At 32.1% G+C, this 27,847-nt stretch overlaps 1 protein-coding gene across 2 annotated transcripts; it reads right to left on the bottom strand.

Annotated features, from left to right (window-relative positions):
• Positions 1–953: 953 nt before the first annotated feature.
• On the bottom strand, positions 954–26,192 carry LOC143048490 (uncharacterized). 2 transcript variants are annotated; one of them, XM_076222173.1, is made up of 10 exons: positions 14,458–14,599; positions 9,462–11,383; positions 7,781–7,947; positions 6,469–6,592; positions 5,725–5,888; positions 4,656–4,701; positions 3,777–3,881; positions 2,604–2,693; positions 1,958–1,996; positions 954–1,204 (listed from the first exon to the last, which is right to left on the bottom strand). In XM_076222173.1, the coding sequence occupies exons 2-10, from the start codon at positions 11,278–11,280 to the stop codon at positions 1,008–1,010; spliced, it is 2,751 nt and encodes a 916-aa protein (XP_076078288.1). In that variant the 5' UTR covers positions 11,281–11,383; positions 14,458–14,599; the 3' UTR covers positions 954–1,007. The 2 variants fall into 2 exon arrangements, with proteins under 2 accessions (XP_076078288.1, XP_076078289.1); XM_076222174.1 differs by lacking the exons at positions 954–1,204; positions 1,958–1,996; positions 2,604–2,693; ... (4 more) ...; positions 7,781–7,947; positions 14,458–14,599 and adding exons at positions 22,659–22,729; positions 24,334–24,394; positions 25,144–25,768; positions 26,017–26,192 and having other exon boundaries at positions 9,609–11,383.
• Positions 26,193–27,847: the final 1,655 nt, after the last annotated feature.

Here is a 27,847-nt window from a genome sequence, read left to right as displayed (position 1 = left end):
ATTGCAGATTTTTAACTTTTCAAGACGGGACCATTCGTGTCGCTTTGACGCATCTAGTTCTCGTTTGTATTGTTTTACATTTTGTCATTTCTGGGCCTTTGATAGCTGACTGTGTGGTATGGGCTTTGCATATTGTTATAGTGTACGGTTTGCTATAGTTGTTAACTTCAATGTCATTTGTTTTCTGGTGGAGAGTTGTCCGAGACTCTAATTATCAATCATATCACATCTGCTTAATTTCATTACTGCATATCAAAGACAGATGACATTTCATAAGTGGTATACTAACGTTTACACAAACATTAACATGCAAATTATGCAAAAACCATGAAAAGGGATTAGGCCATATAACTTGAACTCCATGGAATCGGGCCTTGCAAATCCTTCTACAACGTCAAACCAAATGTCAATAACTATCAACATCTCAATCTAACTTAATCACAAACATTTACATGTTAATTATTAAGCAGTTGTCGATTGTTGTTGTATATCATATTTGTGTTTCGTTCATTACTTTGTTCACAAGCCAGGCCTTTAGTTTTCTCGTTTCTTATGTTGTTACGTTCATTTCGGGGTCTTTTATAGCTGACTATGCGGTTTGAGTTTGATTCGTTGTTATAGGCCGTAGGTTGACCCATGGTAGTTGTTTTAAATTTCTGGGACATGTGGTCCCTTTTTGAGAGTTGTCTCATTTAACAAGCCAAACATTCAAAAGTCTAATAAGATTAACTGAAGGCATGGTGCAAATAATATCCATAAAAATGAGATAAATCAATGATAATACAACTGCGCCCCAAATATAATTAACTTACTACTAGTGGATCCTCAACTGACCTACTAACAAACAAATACCACAGGAAACAGAACACTGAAGTTGTGGGTTTCCGAACTCTTCGAGACAAAACCTCAGAGATAATGCACACGGTATGAATGGCACTAAAACAAAAACTAGGTTCTAAAATAATTATATTGCTTTTAAATCTTTACACTGTACAACATTTCAGCACTTACGATAAGAAAGTTTTAACAATTTTCTTGATTCGTTTGTCACAATGTGGACAAAAGTCTATTGATCTACAGCACTGTTCACATGTGACTCTGTGTCCACAGTTTGTAAATAACATGCAACGATCATTTTTTCTACAGATGACACATAGCAGACCGTTCTTCAGTTCAGTGTTGAGGAGTTTTAGTTTCGCTGGATCTGTGATCATATAATTGTTATATTAAGAGAACAAAAGTATTATACACCTGTAAATTATTAGACACAATCATCATAATGTCTTACATTTCGTGATTAGATAGTACAATGTATACTGCAAATGTTGTAATTAAGATGGCAATGAACTGGGCAAATCATTCAAAGTTGATGAACCATGACTAAAGCTGCAGGGCCATCAAGTCGATAATTCTCAAGACCGTAGTATCATATAAAATAGTTATCAAAAGTACTAGGATTATAATTTAGTACGCCAGACGCGCGTTTCATCCACACAAGACTCATCAGTGACGCTCATATCAAAATAGTTATAAAGCCAAACAAGTACAAAGTTGAAGAGCATTGAGGATCTTATATATCATTTCAAGGCGTGTTATAGGTTGCTATGCGATATGGGTTTTGCTCATGTTGAAGTTCGTACAGTGATTTATAGTTGCTAACTTCTGTGTAACTCTGTTTCTGTTGGATAATTGTCATTGGTGATCATACCACATCTTATGTTTATTATTTGTAACGCTTGCACGAAGCAGCAACAGCAACACTAAGTTAAAAAAAGAAATACAATACGCTATTATTTTTGGGACCCTTTATAGCTTGCTGTTCGGTGTGAGCCAGGGCTTTGCGTTGAAGATCGTATTTTGAACTTTGATGGTTTAATTTTTACAAATTCTGACATTTTTTTTATTATGCCAGCTGTATTTAATAAAAGTTTTCTGAAATATAAATTATATTGCTTACCTCTCTCTGTTGGAAATGGTCGTGGTTGTTGACTCGAAGCTGCAATACCAACATATACTTCATTAAAAAAAAAATTGTCAGGGGTGGAATAATACTATCTACAATCTCATGTATCACATTTCTTGAAATTTTAAACATATACATACAGATTTTCGTATGCATAACATGTGTTTCCAGAAAAAAAATCCCGGTTTACGGTTTCGACTATTATTTCTTTGTCAGTAAATTTCATATTATCCCACAATAAATTGACTATTCTCTGAACACTATTGTTGTTTTATACTGTACATGTGTGTGTAGTCAATGTCACATCTGTATTGAAGAGCAGCTTAGTATGTTTCTGAAGCGAATTTTATTTTAGTTTTTTCTGTGTACCTTGTATTATTCACTGATCGAATATATAATAGAACTTTATATTGAGTGCTAAAAATGTGTAAAACAGAGATCATGTTCTTGCATCTGTTAAAAGTCTGGACCATCGCCGGTTTATTCACAAAGAAATATTTATTGACCTATAAGGTTTGGTGCTGATTCAAAAATAGGTATGCATTGTGTTGATTCAATGGAAAAACTGTAACTGCAGCTGAAAATTAACGTATATATAAGGGTCAACTAACAATAAGCGCTCTGCATGTTAATCCCTTACCCTCACTAGACTGTACATGTGTTGACTGAGTAGGTTCTGTTGGGTCCAATATAAACTCTAACAAATCTTCAGTGTTAAAATCACTATGTCCTTAATTAAATAATAAAAATGTTAATCTTCATTCTCTTGCTTCTCATAGTTTGGAATATTTAGATATAACCATCATAGTAAAAAGATTAAAATATTGCACAAACACTGAACTTGTTGTTAAACTAACGCCATTCAATCTTTGTCGTTGGTTAATATATGTCATATTTGTTTTTCTTAAATTGGTTTGTTGTAAATTAGACCGTTTATTTTATCTTCTAAATTGTTTCGTATTTTTCATGTTGGGGTCTTTTATAGCTGACTATACGGAACTTCTCTGTGTCGAAGGTTGTATAGTGACCTATAATGGCTAATATCCACGTCATTTGGACTCTGGTGGATGTTTGTCTAATTTGTGATTATACCACATATTATATTTTATATTAATGATTGAACCATAAGAGTAATAGTGTAACCTTTATCAACAAGTGTATTAGTTATGAAAGAAAAGATTTAAAGGACAGACAATGTGTTGTATTATGTATGCTTTAATATATATATCTTCTTTAAATTTCATTTGATTATAGTAAATAAATTATTTCTTATAGTATAATGCAAATTATAATATATAGAATTTGGAAAACTGTTCTCATTTTCATATATAAACTGCTGACTGTCAATAATTACTTTTTAATTATAAAGTATATTAAACAATAATCTTGACGTATTTGGCCAGGTAAAGATGGTTAGAACGACTAGTATTACAACTGAAGTATCAGTATACATGTAGTAGTTAATTCGAAAGCTAAGAAATGGACGTTACAGCAGATAAAATTGAGAAAAGAGACGGGTAATGTGTCAAAGAAACAACAACCGGACAAAAGAGCAGAAAAAAGCACAAAGCCAACAATGGATCTTTAACACAGTGAGAAAATCCTGCAACAGGGGGCTCTTTAAATAGCCTCTAAACATCAATGTGTACTAGTTCAGCGGAAACGAACGTTACACTCAACTCCCGAATGTTTTTCATCAAAACATTTAGATTTCTTCTTTGTATTTATCTTATCGTTCTCCTGTGATGGTTATGTTTAGTCATATTGAATCGTTGGACTCTAGGTTTATTCCACGTGATATTCATTTACTTACCACGAGTTCTGATAAATCTGTTGATGGCAGACTTTACATTGTTAATGGTAAATCCCATTCGTAGTAATGTCTTTACATGTTCATTATTTAGAAATGAACTATCTCCTAAATTAAAACACATTGATTTTAAAATGACAAGTTATTGTGGTGGATTTGTATATACTTGATCACTTACAATTACTTTTAAATTTCCTCTACAAGTAGAAAATCATGAAAAAACATTGATGACGTGATGGTACCATGACAAATTTATGACTATGAGCGGATGGAAAAAAACAGCCAATCAAATGACGTGTATTATCCAAATTTGAATCATTTTACAATGAAACTGCCCTTGTCTGTCATGTCTGACTAAACAGTTTTTAATTTTATCAGAAGTATGTAATCCAAATTAAAACGTTTCATATGCATACGTTTCGATGACATATAAAGGTTTTCGATTATTTACATCAATCTGTTACTTGTATATCAACTACAATTCTAGTACAGCATTTGTACATGTGCCACGCAGACAATTCGACTACTTGTAAACCGTTTTTCAGTGAGGGGACTGTAATTCCGGTTCAAAATAGTTTTTACTCAAACTCAGAAAGTTTTTGTTATTTTTCTTGTTGAGAAGTACGAGTCTACAATCAGGTCAAAAGTTCTTCAGAAAACAATTTTGAAACGCAACATTACAAATTCAACAGGTCATTGTTGTACAAAAGGAAGTCAACTGCCAAACTAAAACAATTTGCCTTCATTTCCGGTAGACCACTGTACATTTAGAAAAAAACTCCCCAAAAACCCAATATTCGATAAATTGTAAAGTTTTAAAAACTGGAATTCTTATAGCATATAATAATACTGAATTCATTTCCAAATCTTAAACGGGATTACCTTGTCCTTCAAAAGAATGTGTAGTATTGACAGAAGCCTCTTGACGCTGAAAAAAATATAATCAAAACTATTGACATTCATATAATGATGATATATGTTTTGTTAATCATGGGATTTTCTTAATCTTTATTGTGTCTCTTTAAGTTTTAACTTGCATATAATATCATATCACACCAAATGTCATACATGTACTATTTATAAAGGGACATATGGGATATAATATGTAACACACATGTAAGTGGTGACGTGTTCCATACATTCTATACATTCCATAACGATAAATCAATTAGTTATGATATACGCTGATTTGATTTTACTGGACTAAATTGAACAGCCATCATGTAAACAAAATCCCTCTTTTATTCAAAATTAAACAATGCAAGCACGAACTATAGAATCAACTAAGTGACGCTGCCTGAATGTTAGTTGCACGCGGAAACTGTCATGAACGATACACATTTTGAACTTTGGAGTAAACATTGAATACTGGTAATCTGTCGGTTTTTTTTTTTTGTATATATATTTATAAACACATCCCCAGCATTGATATGAAGGAGAACGAATAAAATATGTATAGTTTCTGTTTCGTGTCTGACTCTTTTCAACGATTTTTCTGGACTCCCTGTCTAAACAATTAAGGAATGACTGTAACATTTTTTCTGTCTATGAAGAATTATCATAAAAAATGGGGTGCACACTAAATAACTCACGTAGCGAGTTATCATACTAAAGTGTGCACCACATTTTTTTTTATGTTATTTCGAATAGACCATGATAGACAGAAAAAAATATTATAGCTATTTCTTATAATTTAATTCTAAATTCCATTTTAAACCGCAGTAAACCACGAAAAACGTTGATGACGTCACGGTCACTTGACTAAATTTTGTCTATGACCTGATAAACAAAACAACGTCAGCCAATCAGAAGACGCGTTACTACCGAAATTAAAGTATTGGTAAATACATGCTCCTTCTACTTCTTTTCCCCAAATTTATTCCACACAAAAAGTTATTTTTGGACGTCGAAGTAGAACAGGACCAGTCTCTTGTTTTGATTACGTTTTTACCTGATATTTTTCTTTGATACTATCGATGTACCCAGTTCCCTTCATTTTGATTAGATATTTACAATGTGGAAACCACCGTGCATGTTCTTCCCAAGGGATATCTCCTGATTCCCAGTTTCGTAGTCCTCCATCGCAATAGTGGCAACGAACTATATCATCTTCTCCTGAATTAAGACAATTATGATAATAAAAAAGATTACCTGAACTTCATTTATATTGCATTAATAAACATACAACATGAAGGGTTTTCTAAAGCTACGTATCGTGCAATAATCATCCTTAAGGAAGTGTTTACTTATACTGAGTCGGCCTAATGCTAATGTTAGTCTAACAGTCTTCTATGAAATCAGAAGCTTTGATTTTTCTGTGATGCAAATGTTACTTAGACGGGTTTTGCTGTTCAACTTTGTTTGTTTTGGTGTTGATAATTTTAAATACGTAATATGTAACTAGATTTCAGACTTCTGATATATATATGCTAATAAAATATCATTCTAGCTGCATGTGTTGTGTACGAAAGTTCAAGCGAGATTCTAATTTTTATAAAAAATCATTATCTAAATTGTGACTTTTCGAAGTTTGAATCGCGATATATGATACCTCAGACACTAAATTGAAGTTTCGAAATCTTTAAATTGACAATTTTTTATCCGGGCTTTTAAAAAAACAAAATATGGGGCTGCATATGTTTTTATATCTGAAATACAAGTTCAAGAACAATTCACCAATTCATGAAACATGTACCTGTGGAAAAGAAACCAGCATCGGCTAGATCTTCCGGTGTCTGTTCTATGTCCTCTCGCCATCCATCAAAGGTCGCTAACCGTGACAGCACGTCATCAAAGGCAGGATTCTTTGGTTTATATCGCTAAAATATAGGACTAAATATCAATCTTTGAGTTGCTATTTCCTTGAAATTTGACATATCGATTATCAAGTTCCTAAAAAGATAAACAATAGTTCGCACTTTCCGTCCCTCATCCGATGAGAATTTATATTTAATGTGACTGTGTTTAATATCTCTGTTCGACATCAGCTCCGTTCTTTTTTTATATGTGTTAAATATTGGACATCTAGCAGACTCATTAGTCACATGATTCCTAGAACAACAATTTGAAATTTGAAATAAACAAGTAAGATAAAATTGGAACGAAAATGCTAATCAATATACAATTATTTTAAAAAGCATTAGACATGTAAACAAAGATGAACGACGGATTGGATATCTATTACGATTTCGTTTAAAGTTGGTGTAAAATATCATGTATCAATAATCGGGGATTCTACATTGTCGCTACATACAATCCGATATTGATACAAAGTTAAAAAAAAATACGACTAGAGTAAGAAAACTATCAGTTGTATGATACAGCGACATATCACCCATATGGAGAAATTCGTTCTTCAAACAAACTTTGTTTTAGGAAAGTTTTCAAGATATTCGTTTTGTGTATTCCGAGATAATAATTATTGCAAATACATAATACCACTTAAAGTTTTGTTGACATTAAATACCTTATGTTTTCCATGTTTGTTTATTATACTAAACTATATATGTAATTTACTATATGGCAAAACTGAATGTCTGTATAGCCTATAAACTAGATGCTGTATAATATTTACGAAATTGTTCCTTGAGAAGACAATCTGATGGTATATAGACATAATTGGATCAGAAGTTTGATATATAAGTCTAACTTTATAACGGAAGTCAAGGCAATACAAAATTGCTTTGATTTTTATGCACGTTTTGTCTTATTCAAGAAGTCTGTGTGTAGAAATACCATAATATTATTTAATGCGAAAGAGAAAAAAAATTGAGCATTGCTTTCCGTACTATTCTTTTGATTATGTTCACGAGCTTTTATTTTGTCACATTAGAGAGGTTTGGGCAAGGTTTCTTCACAGGGCGAGTAAATAATGAACTCATTAACCAATTTAAAGAAAATATGGAAGAAAATATCAAGCATTATCAAGCAATACAATCATTTTATGTAATTCGAAAATGAAAATGTAATTTTGATCTTTTTTTTTTTTTTGTATTTCCGACATTTACCTTTTTCCATTCCTCTTGGATACTGTCTATAAACCGTTGTCCTTTTTCCCTCCTGAGAAACCAGCATTTAGGATTATGTCGTGCATGTTCTGTCCATGGGTTATCTGTTCCTGCCCATTCGGCTAACCCAAGATTACAACAAAAACAGCGAACAATATCTTTTTTACCTACAAGATGAATGTACATGGATTAAATAAGTGGCTCTAATAAGGCACACTATAATATGTTGCACACAAAAAAACTAAACATAATTGATCAAAAGACTTTGATCTATAATTACTAATTATAAAACTAATAAAAAGTAAAATCACAAATATACTACAACTCCGAGAAAAATTCAAAACGGAAAGTCCCTAATCAAATGCAAAAACCAAAAGCTCAAACGCATCAAACTAATGAATAACAACTGTCATATTACCGACTCGGTACAGGTATTTTCTTATATAGAAAATGGTGGATTGAACCTGGTTTTGTAGCTAGCTAAACCTCTCACTTGTATGACAGTCGCATTACATTCCATTATATTGACAATAATGTGTGAACAAATCAAATTGACATATATATATAAAGAGAAGATGTGGTATGATTGCCAATGAGACAACTGTCCACAAGAGACCAAAATGACACATAAATTAACAAGTATAGGTCACCGTACGGTATGTAAAAATGTCAAAATATGGGTACATCAGTCAACATTGTGTTGTAATCTTAATCACTTTAAAAAAATATATTTAACAAAGAAGCACAATATCAAAACTTAAAGACAAGAATACAAAAATTAACAATAATAGCACAATAACACAATGACGGGATGTATACATAAGTACAGAGCCACGTCATATGTATCAAAGAAACACAAAAAGGCATATAGACAAAGTACACTAGCAAAAATGAAAGACAAGAATACAAAAATTATCATAAAACAATAACAAAATGACGGGATGTATTAGTACAGAGTTACGTCAAATGTATATCACAAAAAAAAACCCAGACCAAACAGTAAAAGTAATATTCACAAAGACAAATAAAAGAACATCGTAACACGTTACCAAGATGAGAATCGGGTGTGATCACGTTTCTCAATCATTTGACATGTTTGTATACAGGTATGCTTGTTGGAGAAACGCGAGTTGAATTTCCGAATGTAGGAAAACCATAAACAAATAAAGCAATAAATCCATATAAAAATCTTTCAACTAAAGTGTTTCTGCTTTTACAAATTGCAAACCCAAATTGAAAATCTTGACGACTTTTTTTTTTATCAATTTCAGAAAAATCTCTTAATCTGAGACAACTTGGGCAGTACATGTGTTCAGAACAGCTTATAAAAATCGACTCATTTAAAGTTCTCAAAGCATCCGTCGTGGCTCGTATTTGTCACGGGTTTCATACGAAATGTTTTTCAAGTCCATGAAAAGAATGTGAGAACGTTAAATGGGTCGATTTTAACAACCTATTCTGAAAACATGTACTCGATTGAAAAAAAAAATAATTTTGCAATTTTGAAACAAATTATTCTTATAATTACAATAGCTACATGTATACAATAATGTCGTTTGTCAAGATTTACATATTTTATCTATTAACATAAAAAATCATAAAGCGAGCTCAATTATTTTTTAAATCTGATATTAAAATATTTGAGATAAAACGTAATGCATACTGTTATATCTATACAAACCTGTGTAAAAACATCCGCTTTCTGCCAAAACTGTGGGTGCTTGTTTTGCATCTATGGGCCAGTTGGTATACGATGAAATTCTTTGTAGTATTGTCTTGAACTGTGGATGTGAAAATTCCGGTTCATACTGTTCTTGTTCCGATTGAAGAGAATTTGTTGGGAGGTCTATGTCTACTGATCTGCTGTAATTGTTGCCTGATATGACCGAGTTTAACGGTACACTACATGAACTAGGTCGGTAAGTTCCATAGTTGTTAGATGAAATTTTTGGTGCGTGTTCCTGCATTGACGATGCATTGTCCATACACGGTATTGTATAATTGTTAGTTAATGCATTGTTGAATGGAATATCATGGCGTGAACCCTTGGGCATATGTGAATTTGCATTATATTGGTACTGTATGGTATCATCAGTACTATTGTGGTTCAAGATGTTTTTATAACCGTCTTTGTTTTGTACGATGTTTGTCAAAGTTGCTTCTGATTGCTGTGTTAATTGTTTTGTATTCGTTCTTAAGCTTCCAAACTCATTTAGTGAAGATTTGGCTGCTTGTTCTGCCGTTTCTTGTGTCGGATTAGATACAGCCTGGGCTAAAAAGTTATCACCACCAGCAGTTGAATTATTAATTTTATTTGACGTGAAGTTCCTAGGTTGAGTGTCTCTTCCGGAGTCTGAATCTACATATGTCCTCAACCTAGTTCGTTTATTATCTGATTCTATGGAATTTTCAACAACTCTTTCATAATTATCCCTTCCATTTCTTTCGTCAAGATTTAAATTGTGTGCATTATTCTGGCTTATGTTATTGCCATGGTTTTCTACATGTGTACCTCGCCATGCATATTTTTGTTCTTCAATACCCGTTTGTTTATGCGTATCATTTACGTGTGAAAAGTTGCCTTTAATGAATTCGCAGTTTCTATTAAGTTTAAAATGCACAATCTCGGGTCTTTCGTGGCTTTGCCAATTATCAACAGCTGTCGTTACTCCGCACGTTGCGCATTTAACAATTGTTCCTTCTCGGGTATAAAAGAATCCCGCATTAGATAGTTGCTGGGGCCATACATGTGTTCTGACAGGCCAATCCGAGTAAGTGTATATACGGCTAGATGGGTTGTCTGCCATCAACTTGTTCTGTACTGGATTAACTGTATCAAGGGAATTTGAAATGAATGCAACAACTTGTATTGCTGATGACCGTTTGTTTACCATATTTACAGCTATTTGCATGTCTTTCAATTGTACATATTTTTCGGAAACTCTAATATACGATGCATCCATATTCTGCCTTAATCTAGGCACTGGCCGATGTCTTGTTTTTTGTTTTTGTCTGTGCTTTATTGCAAATACTTTTTCTATTTGAGTATCACAACAATGACTCAATGCCGCACAATATACCTTATAGTTAATCGGAATTAGGATCAATGTGTTCCATAACGAAATTTTATTAGACGTATCTTCATCTACACACCCATCTTCAATATCTGGCAAGATATCCGATAAAATCTTTCTGCAAATATATTGGACATGGGGTAATAAGTCCTTCCGCTGTATTTCAATACAAAGTTCCTCAACTGTGTTAAATTTGCGGATGAAATTCAATTGAGCATATGCGTCTTGGTATAATTCGTTTTGAAAATTATCAGCTTGGGCGTGTGTAACATCGGGTCCTTGTGAACACGTGTTTGCAAATATTATTTGCTCAGAATTTTTTGATTTTGTCAGGTGTTTCCATGTTGGTATTGTTTTCATTTTAGTACTTGGAGTTAAGTCTATAAAATCTAAATTCTTTGAAAAATTCTCACTAAATTCCTCCATGTCCGGATGAGTTTGTATACTGATTGGCAAAGTCAGAATATACAGATCATAACCAGCTTTTCTTTACTCCAGAATTCATTTATTTTACAATAAATTTCAAAATCTGTAATTAAAGTAAACCATTTTTGGATGTTAAAAAGATCATAGCACAAAGGTTATCATCTATTATCAGAATTAGGTTGGATATGCAATCAGGCGGATAGCAGAGATGTATATGTTGAATATTGGCGAAGAGTGGATGTAACCATATAAATAATTTATCTTTTGTTTTGTTTTCTTTTTATCGTAAACATGTTCCCTTCACTTTGACATACACACCATACCTTCCTTGAAAGGAGAAACATAACGCCAATGAAAACTTGATAGATAACACACGCATTGGAGTATCGTGTCAATTTTAGGATGCAGACTTAATTTTATTGTTGATAAATATAAAAGAAAAGTGAACACATCCAATTTTAACTCATTTTTTGCCGTCAAAGTTAGCATTCAAATATAACTTACTGTCATTAGCCATGTCAATTTCAATATAAAAACTAAACCTTAACAGATCAGGATCAGAATCAATGAATCCTTACGCGGCGATCTTAATAATATATCTACGCAGAATACATTACAATTTCTCCAGATTAACAGTGTAAAATATTCTGTTACTAAGTAGCAACGTAACAGATGCTAAGAATCAGAAATCCCTGAATATTGATTTCAATCGAAAATTTAGACGAATTATGTCATTCTCTTACATATTAACAAGTGTATCGTCGTGTCCGTTGTTCTCATATTCAACTACTGAAGATTTATATAGACAAATAAAGAGGAATATATTCTGAATAAAAGTAAATCCGTTTAATCCAAAATTCAATGTTCAGATTTTTAAATTGTTTCGTTGGTCCTTTAAGAATGGGACAATTCTAAATAAGATTCAATTAAAATCATAAAAGTTATAGATGTTTCGATTAAGATTTAAACAGTTGACAGGAAAGCAAAATTGTACTTCTTATGATAATAAATCAATGTCATGCGTTTCTGTGTATAACTTCTCATTTCTTGTTAAAATGATGTCATGGCAAATGAACTGGTTATCGATGTTTAACAAAAGCAAATAAATCAATCAATCCATGATACACTTTGTAAAGCACACACAAGTGCTTTGCTTGTCAATTTTTACTCATGTTTAGATAACTGCATCAGTTGGTCTTGTAATTTTTTTTTTTTCATTTTGGTTTTTATATGAGTAATGTGTGACGTTGAACTAGTATACATGAGTGTAAATGGCCCAGCTGAAGCCCTCCACTGGGTACGGAACTTTCTCGCTTTATTGAAGACCCATTAGGGACATTGATTTGTTTTCTGCTCTTTGGTCGGGTTGTTGTCTCTTTAACACATTCCCCGTTTCCATTTTCAATTGTGTATTCATCACATATATTTTTGGTAATCTAATACACTAAATTAAATTACTGCTTGAAAGGAAACATACATATCTGTTTTCATCGGAAGCATCTATTTTCTTTATGTCTTCTGAAATCATTCCCTTGTATGATTGAACAAAAGGCTGTGTTTCAGCTCTAAATGCGATTAGAATTGGTATTTTTCTCGATTGTGATTTAATTGATAACGTCTTATTGTCTTATGTTTTACTTGCTAGAGAAACAACACGGGTCCTCCCGAAACACTTGACATAATTCCCAGTTTTTGTATGGTTCGTGTCGCTCAGTCTTTAGTTTTCTATTAAATTAATTTTTGTTATTGGTGCTTGAATCTGTACTGTAGAAATGGTGTTGTTTGTATTATTGGACTTTTTCTCTTTCTTATAATTTCTCTCTGTTGTACTACATGTATGTAATTCCATTGTTTTTCGTACCTGATTAGTACTATGCACAATCAAATGCATTGAAAGTTACTGCAATTTTCGCATTAGTCAAGCAATTACATTATTTTCTGTAAGTTTGTATAGCCTCATTCAATTGAAATACGTAAACTGTTTGATTTGATTGCCAATGATTTAACTGTCTCTGGAACACAAACTGACCAGGAAGTGACAATTGAATTACAGACACCGTAAAACAAAAGTCTTTATAAAATTTATATTTATGTCGATGTAAATGAGACAAATTCTCACCGCAGACCGAAGCACAAAAAAAAAAACTACAGCATAAGCCTATTGTGAGTAACTTTACCTTCTATATAATTCGCAAATTGCCTTCATCAATAACGCCAGTTATATTTTAAATCAGGAAGAAAAACGATGAATTTAGGTCAACTTTTTATTGTGTTCATTCACAATTGTTTTGAGCATTACATCCTGCTAGAAAAAATGCATCTTTTAGAAAACTATTAAAAGTATCCGATCACAACTATACTTTTTTATTGGATGTTCATAATTATAATATGAACACAGATTACGCTAGAGAAATATTGAGGGTCAATACTGACTTAGGTAACTTAATATGTAAATAGTAATTCTAAACCCTTCAGTGATTTACAAGGAAACACTCATAAATTTCCCATAATTTGTTGTGCGATTTGCATCAGTGGTTTACTATATTTAGACAACGTACTGTAGGTATTTTAAATTCACTGAACCATTCTATGGCAGGATTCCTGTTCTATTTGTTTTTTTTTATGGTTGATTTGGAGCAGCATTATGTTTTGTATCGCTTGCATTCAGTTTAATCATATTGAAATATAAATCTGTGAATGTATTTAACATTGATTGAAATAAAATTTAGAATTGAAATATGAAATGTGTGAAAGAGACAATATAACCAAACCAGGGAGCAAAAACAACCCAAGGATACAAAAACAAGGGTCTTTAAGTCAGATTTCAGCTGATCCATAAACAAAAATGTGTTATACTTAGGTGAAAATGGACGTCATCTTAATAAACAAAAAATACATATATACTATACGAATTTGATTTTGACCTCAGGTTTTTCGTTAGCGTTTTATATCAACATCTTACAATATGTGAATGTGGTCTTTGTTATGCACCTTACAGTTATTGAAAATCTGGAGCCATATGCACCGTGCGCCGGAATTATAAGGCGTTCTAATGAGACGTTATAATTTTACCATGTTTACGTCATGCAAAAAAAACCCACCATTTGCTGTACAAGTAGATGCAGCTACACAAGTCACAATCTTTATAAATAAAGGTAAAAGTATAAATATTGTTACCTGTATACATGCCTTCAATGTCCGATCATAGTCATGCAGAAACGAAAGTAAAATTATATATATGTTTATTGCAAACGTAAATTTCCACCAGATATCGATACTTGCGGCGGCGGGAAGTATGCCAAGGTTATAAATGACATGTTTATCGTACTAGTATATATATATACTAACTTGTGTGTCAGTAGAGCAACCATTGTGTAAACAATGTTCTAAATATAGATACACTTAATGTGTTACTGTAGGATCAATATGCATTTTAATTTTAACTTGAGCTCAGTTGTAAAATTCAATATGTTATAATGATTTAAAAATCAATGGTTGACGATTCACAGTATTTGGGTTTTTTTTCAAATTTTCAAAAGGAAAGGTTTTAAGAAGATAGTTTGAAATATAATAGATTTATAAATACAACATTTACAAGATATATGTTCATTAAACTCAAATTGAAAAGTTTAATGTTATTCGATTCCTAATATTTGATGACATTAGAGAATATTTATATAGACAGTTTTCTGCGAATTTTTTTTTTTTCATACTACCGACTTTGACTGTGGATTATATAATTTTTCGACAGATTACCTTCTCCTTGGTAGGACATCCTGGGTCAGGTAGAAGCAACCCAAAAGAAGTAAAATCAAACATATATTATAATCGGTTAAGTTTTTTGGGAAAGTAAAATGTTACCGATGGTTTTGTCGAATATAGGAAACATTAAACAGAAAATATATAGTAGATTGTTGAAAATTAAGGCGACAATACTAGTAGTCTACCGACGCTCTAATCTTGAAAATCTATAAAGAAGAAACGAAACAAGATCACAAACAAAAACGGAGGGACAGCATTAACACCAAAAGGAGCGATGCGTAAATGAATGAAATGAACAGGCACAGTTATGTCCAGTGTGACATATGTTGTGAAATAAACTGAAGATAACAAGGAAGAGGCGAAAGAGACTAAGGAACATTCAAATTCATAAATCTAATTAAACTGACAATTACGCCTTGGCAAAAATAAGAAGACACGTACACAACAGACTGAGCAAACTAAACCCCTCCAAAAACAGTGTGTGATCTAATTGTACACCGGTACCCGCAATGTAAGCATATCCTTCTCCACATGTGGCACCGGTCGTGTTGCTCATGTAAGAACAAATCCGATAAGAAGTTCTATTCGGTAGGTCACTTAGGGGGAAAAGAGGACGAATTTGTAGTTACGACAATTGAATATTAAATTTACAGAAGTATTCTTTGTCAATAAATCTAATGTCTACACAATTAAGTATTGACTACAGAGGCGGATTTAGGAGGGGGCAGGGGGCCCGCCCCCCCCCCCTTTATGGGAAAAATTTTGGTTGCTTATATAGGGAATCACTGAAGCGTGACTGGAGCGGGCCCCTTCTTAGGCCAGTCATTGGGCCGCCACTTATGAAAATTTCTGGATCCGCCACTGGGCTACTGATCTAATAAAAAACCTCGACAAGACCATCGGTACTAAAATTGACCCAGTGATTGAAATAACTATTCATAAATAGCATATAATATGTGTAAACATATAAAACAAATTATTTCAGGAAGATTTTTTCATTTTTCTGGGATATAGGATTTCTCTTTAGGTGGATGCCTTAAAAGCATTAATGCTTATAGGCGAGTGATTTATTTCAAAAAGACGCTTAGTTAACGACTTTAATGCACCCACCTAACACACGGCTGTATTATATATCATTCGAAAGCTGTTAATCTGTACTTTCTGTTTTGCCCGGTCGTAAAAAAAATCGTACGGTGCAATTAAATCAAGGTCAAAGGTCATGAAAAAACATTCCAATTTTTGCGATTACTAAATAAAACGCCATTTTCTAATTCTTGTACCATAAAATTTTCCAAAAGATCATATGAACTTTATGGAACATGATACATAATTTCCAAATCAAACAAAAAATAAGAGATTCGATGCGCAAAATTTCCCGAAAATTGAAATTTATCACAAATCCTAAAAAAATGAAAAATTATTCAAAAAGCAAAATATATCTTGGGGAATCGATATTTGTATGCTAAAAAAATGAATAAATGTATATGTTTTAGGTCAAGGAATATTTGTTTTGTAATTTTAAGATGCAATTATTAATTATTGTTCATGGAACAGCCTTCTATTGAAGTGTTTGCAGTTGCCCAAAAATCTGCCATCTGCAAATAGCGATCATTTTGTTAATCTATGTTAAAATAGCACATCGCTAATTGTGAATATCAGGGAGGAGAATGATTTTCCATAATAAAAGAAGGGGTATTTAACGTAAGAAAAGAATATATGCAGGGTAATCGAGGTTAAAATATGTTTTTTACGAAGTCAAACTTTTTTTACTTTTTGTAATTATGTTTAAATGCAAACATTACTTTGCGACTAAATCGTAGGCAACATTGAAATAAGTAAACATGTTTAGAAACACTTGGTTGTCTAAAGCGGGATGTAAACGAACTAAATAAAATGCGGCTGCTTCTTATTTAGTTTAAAATCGTGCTATAGTAAGTCATATTCAATGTGTTTAGAAGTTAAATCGCTTTAATTATTTGAATAAAAGATGCTTTGAGTATTTTCTACATAAGCTTTAAAAATACAAATGTACGGAAGCTTATAGGGGCCTAAAGTAACTAGCATAAGGCCCCTATAAGCTTCCGTAAGAAACAAATAAAGTTAATTAAAACCATAAACAAAATAAAATTAAAGTCCAAGAGACGAACACCAGTCAAAAAAACACAGCATACCATGAAAACGAACACTCCTAACAGCGAATGATCTTATGAGGTCAGGAAGGGTATTTGACTTTTTCATTTTGTTATTTCACAACTGCTTATAGTGTTTTACATACACAATGACATTGATTCATGGTTTGTGATGTTGATTGTCCCTTTGGTATTATTTTACTTTAAAGACATTAACTTGCAGTAATGAAAATCGGCCAAAAAATCACCTCAAAGTTAAGTGAAGAAGATTAACGCAATAAGACAAATATCCGCGAAAATAACTTAATTTGCTTACGGTGATATATATATAGAACCAAATCGTTATCATGATACATTTAGCTACACTGATCTATAATTTTTAAACTTTTTACTACTTGAATAGTGACGAAATATATCAAAGGGACATCAAACTCATAATTAAAAACGAACTGACAAAGCCGGGCAAAAAACAAACAAGACAAGCAACAGTATACAAAACACAACATATAAAACTACAGATTGAGTAACACAAACCCCCCAAAAAAATTTTGAGTGAACTCAGGGGCTCCAAAAGGGTAGGCAGATCATGTTCCACATGTGACACCCGTCTCAGTTTAAACATATTTATTTATAGTGGATTGGGAAACAAGTTTTGCAACTTAAATTAATCGCTTTCCACTTTGCGGGTGCGAGTGCTGCCTTGTAGCGGCATTAGCCTGCTCTTTTTCGAAATCTACAAAGGTGTGTTTAACGTGCAAGAGATATGGCTCTCTCTTAACACGGGTCAGCCATTTATCGTCCCCTTCCGATGGACTTTTACCGTTTCCTCAAGACCATACTCACAAATGGTGTCAAGAAAGAGCCGAAAATTCAGTCCGATGCACTAACCACTACACCACGGCACTCTTTTACCCGTCTTGTGGCTCATGTATTTCCTAACTCGGTGCCAAGCCTTATTCGGTTGGTGACATTCACGGCAGAAATGACGGCAATTTGGTTACGTCGATGGAACTTATCAGTCGTCATCTGGCGAAACAGATATCTCATAATTGTCAACCAACTCGTAGTGAGGTCCATGAAATTTTCAAAGGGATGATTTCAACTTTGCATTTGAACACTGGTTTAAAACATGTTTAAACCATCATTTTTCTTCAAATGTCCTGTACCAAGTCAGGCATATGGCAGTTGGTATCGAACAATCTGTTTCTTTATATGTTGGCGTTTGTTTTAGTAGCAGTTCTGTGTTTCTGTTATATCGTTGTGTTCCTCTTATAAATGATGCGTTTTCCTATTTTTTGCTTTGTGACCCGGATTAATTTCAGTTACTAGTAAATCGATTGATGACTATTGCATAGCGGTATACTATAGTTGCCTTTATTTCAGAGGAGTTGAGGCTCAATGAAATCGGTCTCCTCCTTTAGTAGTATAGATATGCAGGCGTTGCTATAATGTTGATACATAGAAATGAAAAGTTTATAATTTGGTAGTAAGGGGTGTTTTTATGGGTTGTTTTATGCTCATCTCTTTTGTCGTAAAACTAGTCTGGTAGTTACAATGCAGATTGCACTTAGTTTCACCCCCTTTACTTCAAGCAATAAGATGATTCGCGCACATATTTTTTTACTCTAAATTTTTCAGATTCTTAAGAATTTGTTTATTAAATCTTATATTGACCACATACAATGTTTAAATAGGAAAAAAATGCTTAAAAGCTGTTTTTTCGCAGATGGCGGTATTTTGGGCAACTGTATGAGTTGTTATGATTTGCTGTTTGATTAGAAGTAAGCATAATTTTAGGAAATTTTATGATGTCAAAAACTTCTTTAATAGTCATTACAGGGTTTTACTTAGTTTTAATTGATTAGCATTTGCACCAGAAAGAAAAATTTGGGTTTTCACACATTTTTACTCTAATTTCAGAAAACATGTGCTCTCTGTCAAAAACACGCTTTAAATATTAAAAAATCGATTGAATAATGACTGTTAATCTCTCTGCTAAAAAGTTAAAATTATTTGCATATGTAAATTTAGTATATAAAAGTCATATTATGCAATCAGGCTGAAATCTTAGAAAATATGCACTTATTCGTCCTTGGCCTTTGATCTTAATTTGACGGAAATTGCACCGTACGATTTTTTTTACGACCGGGCAAAACATATAGTACAGATGTGTAGCTTTCAAATGATATATAATTTAGCCGTGTGTTAGGTAGGTGCATTAAACATTAAATTTTATGGTTAAAGTCACTCGCCTATTAATTGAAAACTTGAAGTTGCATTCATGTAAGTCTAAAAATCGCCTAATTCATAAGTTACCTGATAATATATGTAACACAGCCTATCACTTCACTTGTCATATGCCAGTAACAACAAGACAGTTGACATCAGCTTACATTTCTTAAGCAAATGTTGGCGAACGCTTTGTGTCGACAATGGTAGTATTCCTTAATCTGTTTGTTTTGCTTTCTGTATGCTTTGTTTTTTATCATACAAAATATACCGAACTCGACTTGCCCCAACAATTGGTATTGCATATGTCGACAGAGAACATTACTCGTTTGAATTGTTTTAAATTTTGCCATAACAAAGCATTTTATTGCGTTATTTACGATATGAGCTTAAAGTTTATTCATTATGATAAATTCCGGTTTCTTGTAGTTGCTTTCAACCACGCCTGTTTAGGCAATCATACCTAATAGTATTATTTTTATATAAACCCACATAATGAAAAGCTTAAATAAAATACGTGGTGACATTTTAGCGTCACGGGTGAGTCTTTTGTAGACGAAACCTACGTATGGTGTATCAAATTATTAGCCTGGTACCTTTGATAACTATTAGCATGTCGAAATGTCCTATTGTAATGTTAATTTGTGTATTTCTTTGTCCTGAATGTTTTTGCATTTAGGCCCCGTTGAACTGTAGTCCTGTCATGTAATGATGTCATTTTAATGTTATATTTAACATTGCCATTAAAGCGCGAGGTTTGGCTAGCCGTAAAACCAGGTTCAAACTACCATTTTTTCCCTTAAATTATAGTTCGTTTCTGTGTGTGTTACATTTTAGTGTTGTGTTTCTGTTGTGTTGTAGTTCTCCTCTTATATTTGATGTGTTTCCCTCAGTTTTAGTTTGTAACCCGAATATGTTTTTTTCTCATGCGATTAATGAATTTCGAAAAGTGGTATACTACTGTTGCCTTTATTTAATGTGTTGGAAATGGTTAAGCTATAACAGTGGTACTTGTGTCCAGCAGTAGTCGTACTAACCGGTCAGTTATCATTTTTCATAAAGACTTAAGACGGTGTAAATCTTTTCAACAAGTAAAAACAAGAAATGAAAAAAAACTGAAATAATCTACAAAGCAACACACAACACAATCGATTATCCTTTTATACAAATATTTGATTTTCATAGAAATTACTTTTAAAATACTACAATTGTATATCCAGTTGAATGTGATATATATTAGGAGCAGTTGTTGTACCATGTTCACATTTATTTTATTTTTTCGAGACTTATTCATATTTATTTTGAATTGAAATAATATAAATTATATCGTGACTACCTAAAAGTTTATAGGTTGCATTTCTGTAAATATTGACAATGCAATGTCCCATAGGAACTCCTTTTACGGCTTAAACTGTACCACTTTTACTATGAAGTTTTGAAAAATCTTATCCTAGAATTGAAAGTTCATATGCACCACATTTTTTTTCAAAGGTCAAAATATAGGGCTGTGCGGAATATTTTCAACTTTTATATGCCCTGAACTTCTCAGAGTTTAAACTAACACTAATTTTCTTAACTACCCCTACCCCGAATGAAAGGTTACCACAGATTTCAATGTAAACAATATGCACATGTTTATTTACTGGTAACGTTCCCAAGTTATGTCTCTGTGAGATGGAACACAGAGAGCATAACTGGGAACCAGTATGTAAACAAAATTAATTTTCTATGATTATTCAAGATCTCCCCAAAAGAAGCGTGTTTTGAGAAACAGCTGTATTTACAAAGTGCAACCTTATAAATATCGTTATTTAGCATTACATCTGCATTTTCACATATTGATAAATAATAATAAAAATTATTCAAAAATGCTCTCTAAACACCTTTTCCATGGGAAACATATTTCTAAAACTGTTATTTCTGCAACAGGAAACCTAAACATATTTTAGCTGAAAAAACTCATTTGGACCTGAATTACTTTGAACGCATGCACTATTACTACAAAATATACAAACTAAACGTATTTAAAAATCTACCATACAGGTTAATTTGGACAACCAAGAATAAAAAACGATGAAACAGATAAACCTGTAGTTAATAGGAGATTAAGCTTCTCAATGATGAAAATTGGTGTTTGTCAAACTGCTATAAAACCAGTGTAATTTTTCTGACAAAACGGTTGGTTCAAAATTTATGAATTTTTTATATTTTTGTTAACGGGTTAAAGTAAATACTTTGACAAAATTTTATGAAAATTAAACGAGCCAAATTAATTTTAGTGAAAGTGTTGGGTACCACCTTAAAGTAAATATACACAAATTGAAGCTGAACTAAACTTTATTTACAAGTCATTGCTTTTTTTCCCTTTTTGTTGGTGGGAATGTTGATAATTTAGATATATTGTAGGAAACTCTTTATTGTGGATAGTCGTGTTGTCTTACGTCTAGATGGAGTGCAGTCGCTGTGTCAATGTGACCCAATCGAATGTTTTAGAACACTACTAATTTGGTAACTAAAGAATTTGTTTGATTATCTAATAATTTTCTTTCTATTGCATCTTTTAAAATTAATTTGTCTCCATTTGACAATTGGTGAAATAGAAATTGTTTGGATGTATTTTCCTATTGTAAAGCACCGAAACAATTTCTCTTCATACAATTAAATCGTTAACTTTTCATTATATGAAACAATTGTTTACCATTATATTTACTGAGATATTATTAGTCACACAGCAATACTAGTACCTAAATTTGAAGGAAATAAGAAACTATCAATCACAGAAAATAGAAGTTAATAAAAGTTGTCGAATGACGGTAAATGAGTTCAATACAAAGGTTAAAACAAAAGTTACGGGAAAACGGGTTAAATGCTTAAATATGACAACATACTATTATAAATAATTTATATTTGACGCTGCTCTCTTTTAAGTAAAACCCTATATTGCATATAATATCACCAAACCTGAGATCAGAATAAAATGGAACACAAATCATCAAACTAGGTGAAATTGTGTCCAATCGGCTTGTTACACCGAGGACAAAAGTCTATGCATTTTGAACAGTTCTGACACAATACTTCATTTTTACAGTCATGAGTTACTACTTGAGCAGAAAATGTTGTGCATCTGTCACATTGAAGCACTGAGTTCCCAGAATATAAGTACTCTCGACACACTATGAGGGAATCGCACTTTGGACAATAGTCTATACATTCTGAACACAAACAACAAGTTACACAATGATTGCAATTCATAAATACCACATCAGACGGTTTACTTCCACATCTTACGCACATGTTGTCTTTAACATCATCTATCTTTTTTAACGTTGCTGCAAAATATATAGAATGACTGCAATGTTATCATGAATAATTCAACTTGTTATTGGTATAATTAATATGAGCTGATATGGACGGTGCATGCATAACAGGGGACACCTACTATGTCTCGTTCCTTTTGACTCTATTTTGATTTAAAATTAATCGATTTATGAATATACTAAGTTCTCTTGTGTAGCTATAAGTTATAATCATATTCTATTTGAATATTCTAAATAAGTGAATAGTTACTCGGTTATATCAATAAAATAAGTAGTACTGCAACAAAATGCACATTTAGACAATTAGTGTCTCTTCAGTGGTGATCACTCATTTGAAATGACATGAAAAGCATATTTTTTTATTATTTTTTTTTACACCTTCGTATAAGTAAAAATGTATGCATACACAAACTTAAAAATAAACTTGAACGAAAACATTTTCGAATGCAAAATGGTTTACATTTTGTTACATTTTGGTTTGAATCGAATGTTAGAAGTAATGAGATTCGGAGAACAATAAGCGAATATGTAGTGACAGGACACCACTAATTGATTGTTTTGCAGGAATATTGACACTATCTATACCAAGTCAAGAATATGACAGTTATTATCCGTTCGTTTAATGTGTTTGAGATTTTGATATGGGCCTTTTGCCATTTGAATAGGGACATTCCATTTAAATCCTCGTAGTTTGGTATTTTTGTTATTTTACTTTTTATTTTGATCAACTGTTCAAACATACATCGATAATTTATAAACTATCGACAACATATAAGATCATCAATCATTTGTAGCATCATCTGTATTGTGGCATTTTCTTGTTTTATTGTTATTGTAATTCTTTAATTTTTTTTCTGCTGTAGAAGTAGAGGAAAGTTTCGCGTTTCAAATATTACTTTTCTTTAAATTACATATTTCTAACAGAACAATTCTTCTGCAGTGATTAAACTTGTCATTCGCTTAGGCTTTATTTAAATTTCTGACGTACAATCAAAATTAAATAGCATCAACTTCTTTTTAACCTCAGTTTGAAGTCAGTGAGTGTCGTGTTCAATGAATGTAAATCATTAAATACTGTATAAATGAATAGGACGAGTTAACATTTATTCCTAGTTAGATGATAATGTTGTCTCTGTAAAGTTCACTATTTCATTCTTTCTTTTCCCACTTTTCTTGCCTTTATCTTACAATACGAAATATACCATGTACTTGTTAATGGTTAGCAAAAAGTAAAAATTGATACGGAATGTGTATAAACAAGGCCTTGGTACCTTCCGATGAACGTTGGTAGAGAAATAGAAAAAAAGGACAAGACGTTTTGACACACCCCTAGTCTGTGTAGCAGCTGATAGCTCTTGAATACCAAATAAGTTGGGAAGTATATCCCATATGCAGATGGACTTGGTGTATTACTACTAAGGTGGGAAATTTATAATTTCAAAATCAAAATCGTCTTGTTTGTCAGTGATTCTGGTACTGAGAAGATAGCGTATGTTAAATTCGATGTTTAAGTCTAAAAATGAGGCGGTGGAAGCCTTGTATGTTGTTTCGTTAATTCCTAGCTCTGGGGAATATTCAGTCATACATTACAAAAGATTATAATGTAATAGAGTTACCTTTTTCTTCTCTTATTTCTTTAGAAATATCTCCACCTGCCTTATCATCCAGTTTCAATTCCTAAAAGATGAGTGAATTTAGATTAATTTCAAATAAACAACAGAAAACTGAATTCATTACAAGAAAACAATGAAAGGTAATCTGAATAAATATCAATGTATACTTTTACTTCAACTTCCAAACAAAATGTTTTTGCTTATGTTTGTTTTGTAAGATGTTTGAATTTTATATTGTTTGAATTTGATATTTTATATTTCTTTTTTCATTGTTAGTATTGTTCTGCTTCTTTTGATTTTTTTTTTTTTTTTAAGTTTCAAAACAAAATTGTTCCAGGTAGCCATATAGCTATCATGCTGTCATGGTATTTACTTTTTGTATTTCTATGTATTCTTATATGTATGAAGAAAACATAACAATTATAATATACCATTTAAATGTTGGAGGCCATCGCATTAAGATATTGCACTTGGTAATAATTAACCAAATATTAGGAAACCTTACATCGAATAAAATTTTATTTACAAAACAAATACACGTTATTGCAATATACTACTGTTAGCTTTAAACAATGGTTCGTATGTGGTTCATGGGGTTAATTTCATCAAATACAAAAGGGGAGGTACAAAAGTCGTATAATTGTTCTGTTTGAGGATCATAACTATCATTATCTCGAGTATACTCAAATACAACTGTTAAAATAATCTTTTAAAGAAACACAGTTTAGCTAAATCATGAACTAAAGTAAAATTAAAACTAGAGTTTTTTTTAAATATTAGCATCAAAATTACAAACAAAATACGCAACAATACCTGCATGATTTTTTTGCAAAAATGCATACTGTGTTGAATTGTTGGAATCAAAGCATCCGACATATTTGTTTGATGTCTGGCATTATACAGCGGCATTTTAGTCGTTTTTGTTTCATGATTGTCATTTGTATTGGGCCTACATCGGTCTTTGCTTTCACATACATAGTCACAATTTGGCCAGTGGCATGGTGTAATATTTTCAATTGTATCTGAGCAATAAGTAGATTCACATTTATGACATTTGATGATATTCAAATTGTTTTCGTAATAAAAACCTTGTTCATGAATTTTATATATCATATCTGTGGGCATTTTATTCCTCTTGACTGTACTAAAAAATGTTCCTAATCTTCCTTGTGGTGTCCACTGTTTATAATCTGGATTTCCTATTAATTGATTGATTGGATGGTATTTATTCCATTTTGCTAAATCCGAAATACCATTATCCGACACAGATGTACAGATGTCATACAACTCTTCATGATTTGGACGAAAATAAGGATAACGATAATATCCTTCATATTGACTGGCCATGTCTTTGTTGTTATAACCGACTGTTTGTCTTTACAGTTTTAGAACTGGTCAATAGAATTGGCCTGTAATATGCCATTAATAGATGAAAATCCTTCAATAAAAAAATATTTTAACTTGAACAATGAAAATATAAATTCATAAGATAGCAAGGGTAGGGCTTTGTGTAATGTACAAAACATGTGAAACATTCTTTTTGATTTTGTATTTGACAATCGTCAATATGCATGTTTATTCAGTGACATTTTAAATATACCTGATACATTAAGAATGCTAAAAAACAAAATTACATAAAATTCATGTCAACTGCAGTTCATATAGATAGAAGTAAATCTTTTATACCTGGTATGACTCTCTTTAATTTGTCTTTGTTTCGCATAACGTTCTTATATCCACATGATCCAATAGATGAGAAACTAACTGTGGTCAGGTACTAATCGTTACAAGCATTAAATTTAACAATTCAACAGATTTAATACAGGAAGTAAACATTTTATATTTACTTTTTCTTTGTTTACGTCATGTGTTCATAAACAAAGAAAAATGGACTCTTTCCGGGTTAAAGGCTGGATACTGTCTAATGATTATGTATGCTTCATTAGTGCAATAATGTAAGGTTCATCAGAAGGAATTGAAATATATTGCAGTGTTTATACCACAAATTTTACATGTTTTACTATATTCTATTTTTGTTATTACTTTAATCCAATAATTCTCATCAGCACAATGACATGTAATATATATAATATATATGCAAATACAATAATTGATCAATGTAAACCTAATGCATACATAACTGATAAATGAAAACACCCGAGAAGAAAAAAAATACTTATATTAGGTATTGGTTACTAACGAGTATTTTCTACGTTTAAATGCATAGACAAATTACTGTACAAAGTTTACACATGTCTTAAGTATTTTCTATGCTTAACAACTGAAAAAGCTAAAATGACGATTGACGCCTATAATAATATGGCTTTAAATATGTCTCCTTATTACACTTTAACAATCACACTGTAAAATGAAATGAAACTCATTTTGTATAAAAAGTACAGAGAGTGCATATTCTTTCTAATCTATTAACACCGTAGTATCGGCCTGTTTTAACAAATGAATTATGTGAAAACAATCTTATTCTCGAGCTGTCTAATAATTGATTCAATATTGGTTAGCGTGATCAAATATATAAGTCTTGATGAAATACTCGAGAGTATCACTAAATTATATTTGTTATTTCAGAAGTCATTCAGAACCAAATTATACAATAAATACTTCAGCTGATGAAACCAGCTATCCTGTTACAACATTGGTTCCGTACCTGCTCTTATAACAACTTTCAAAAAATACAATTATTCGTTGATAAAAGTTTAAACTAGTATTTTATAGTATTATACAATCTAAGATATATCAAAGATATATACCAAGCTTACAATACGTCATTATATTCGTGGTATATAGTTTGAAACCAAAAATATCTAAGCACAAATCTAAATGAACTTTTTCAGTATTCGATTGTGATAGCCTTGTATCTCACTGCCATATAGCATAAAATACTACTTATATACGTATTGTGATGCCTAAAGAACTTCTTAAGCAACGTGGGTCCTATTTGACACCACAAATAGCAGATATCAACAAAAGCTTGGCTGTGACAAAAAGACGTCTGCAGAACTCAAACTTTATTGATAGAACGAATAACATAAAAACTAGTACATAATCCCGAACCCAATAACCGTTACACTATTCCCCCTTTTCTTTATCAAAAGACAGTTCTCAATCAGAAATTTTGCACAATGTTATTGTCCATCTTTGAAACGTAACGGTTGGTTTATTTTCCGTTCATATCTACTGATTTTAGGTGGGTGCTCTTCTTTCGTCATCTGATGATTCCCATGTGAGTCTGGAGCCTGTGTCATCGACTTACTAGAATCTGAACTGTCATCCGTCTTATTTGACATCTTTGGATTTAAGGCATCATCCAGAGACTCTGTCTTCTTGGTGACGTTTACATTGGTTTTACCACCACTTGAGACTGGACTCAGTGTTCCCGAATCAAGTGAGAATAGCTCCTTTTGTTCTGTTTTGGTATCTGGTGTTGTTGAGTCCTTGATGATATTTTCGGTTATGTTAACTCCTGAATCCAAACTCTGTATAGTCTGATCAACTGAAA

This window comes from Mytilus galloprovincialis, chromosome 10 (assembly GCF_965363235.1).
Source record: "Mytilus galloprovincialis chromosome 10, xbMytGall1.hap1.1, whole genome shotgun sequence".
Lineage (NCBI taxonomy): Eukaryota > Metazoa > Mollusca > Bivalvia > Mytilida > Mytilidae > Mytilus > Mytilus galloprovincialis.
Note: the sequence above shows the minus strand (reverse complement) of the source record. Positions and strands in the feature narration are given on the sequence as shown.

Coding starts and splice junctions, on each gene's coding strand:
- LOC143048490 (XM_076222173.1), bottom strand. CDS start 11,280: ATGGAGGAATTTAGTGAGAATTTTTCAAAGAATTTAGATTTTATAGAC. Junction 7,948..9,461: donor AAGCGGATGTTTTTACACAG/GTTTGTATAGAT, acceptor TTCATCTTGTAG/GTAAAAAAGATATTGTTCGC. Junction 4,702..5,724: donor GTATCAAAGAAAAATATCAG/GTAAAAACGTAA, acceptor TATTTTTTTCAG/CGTCAAGAGGCTTCTGTCAA.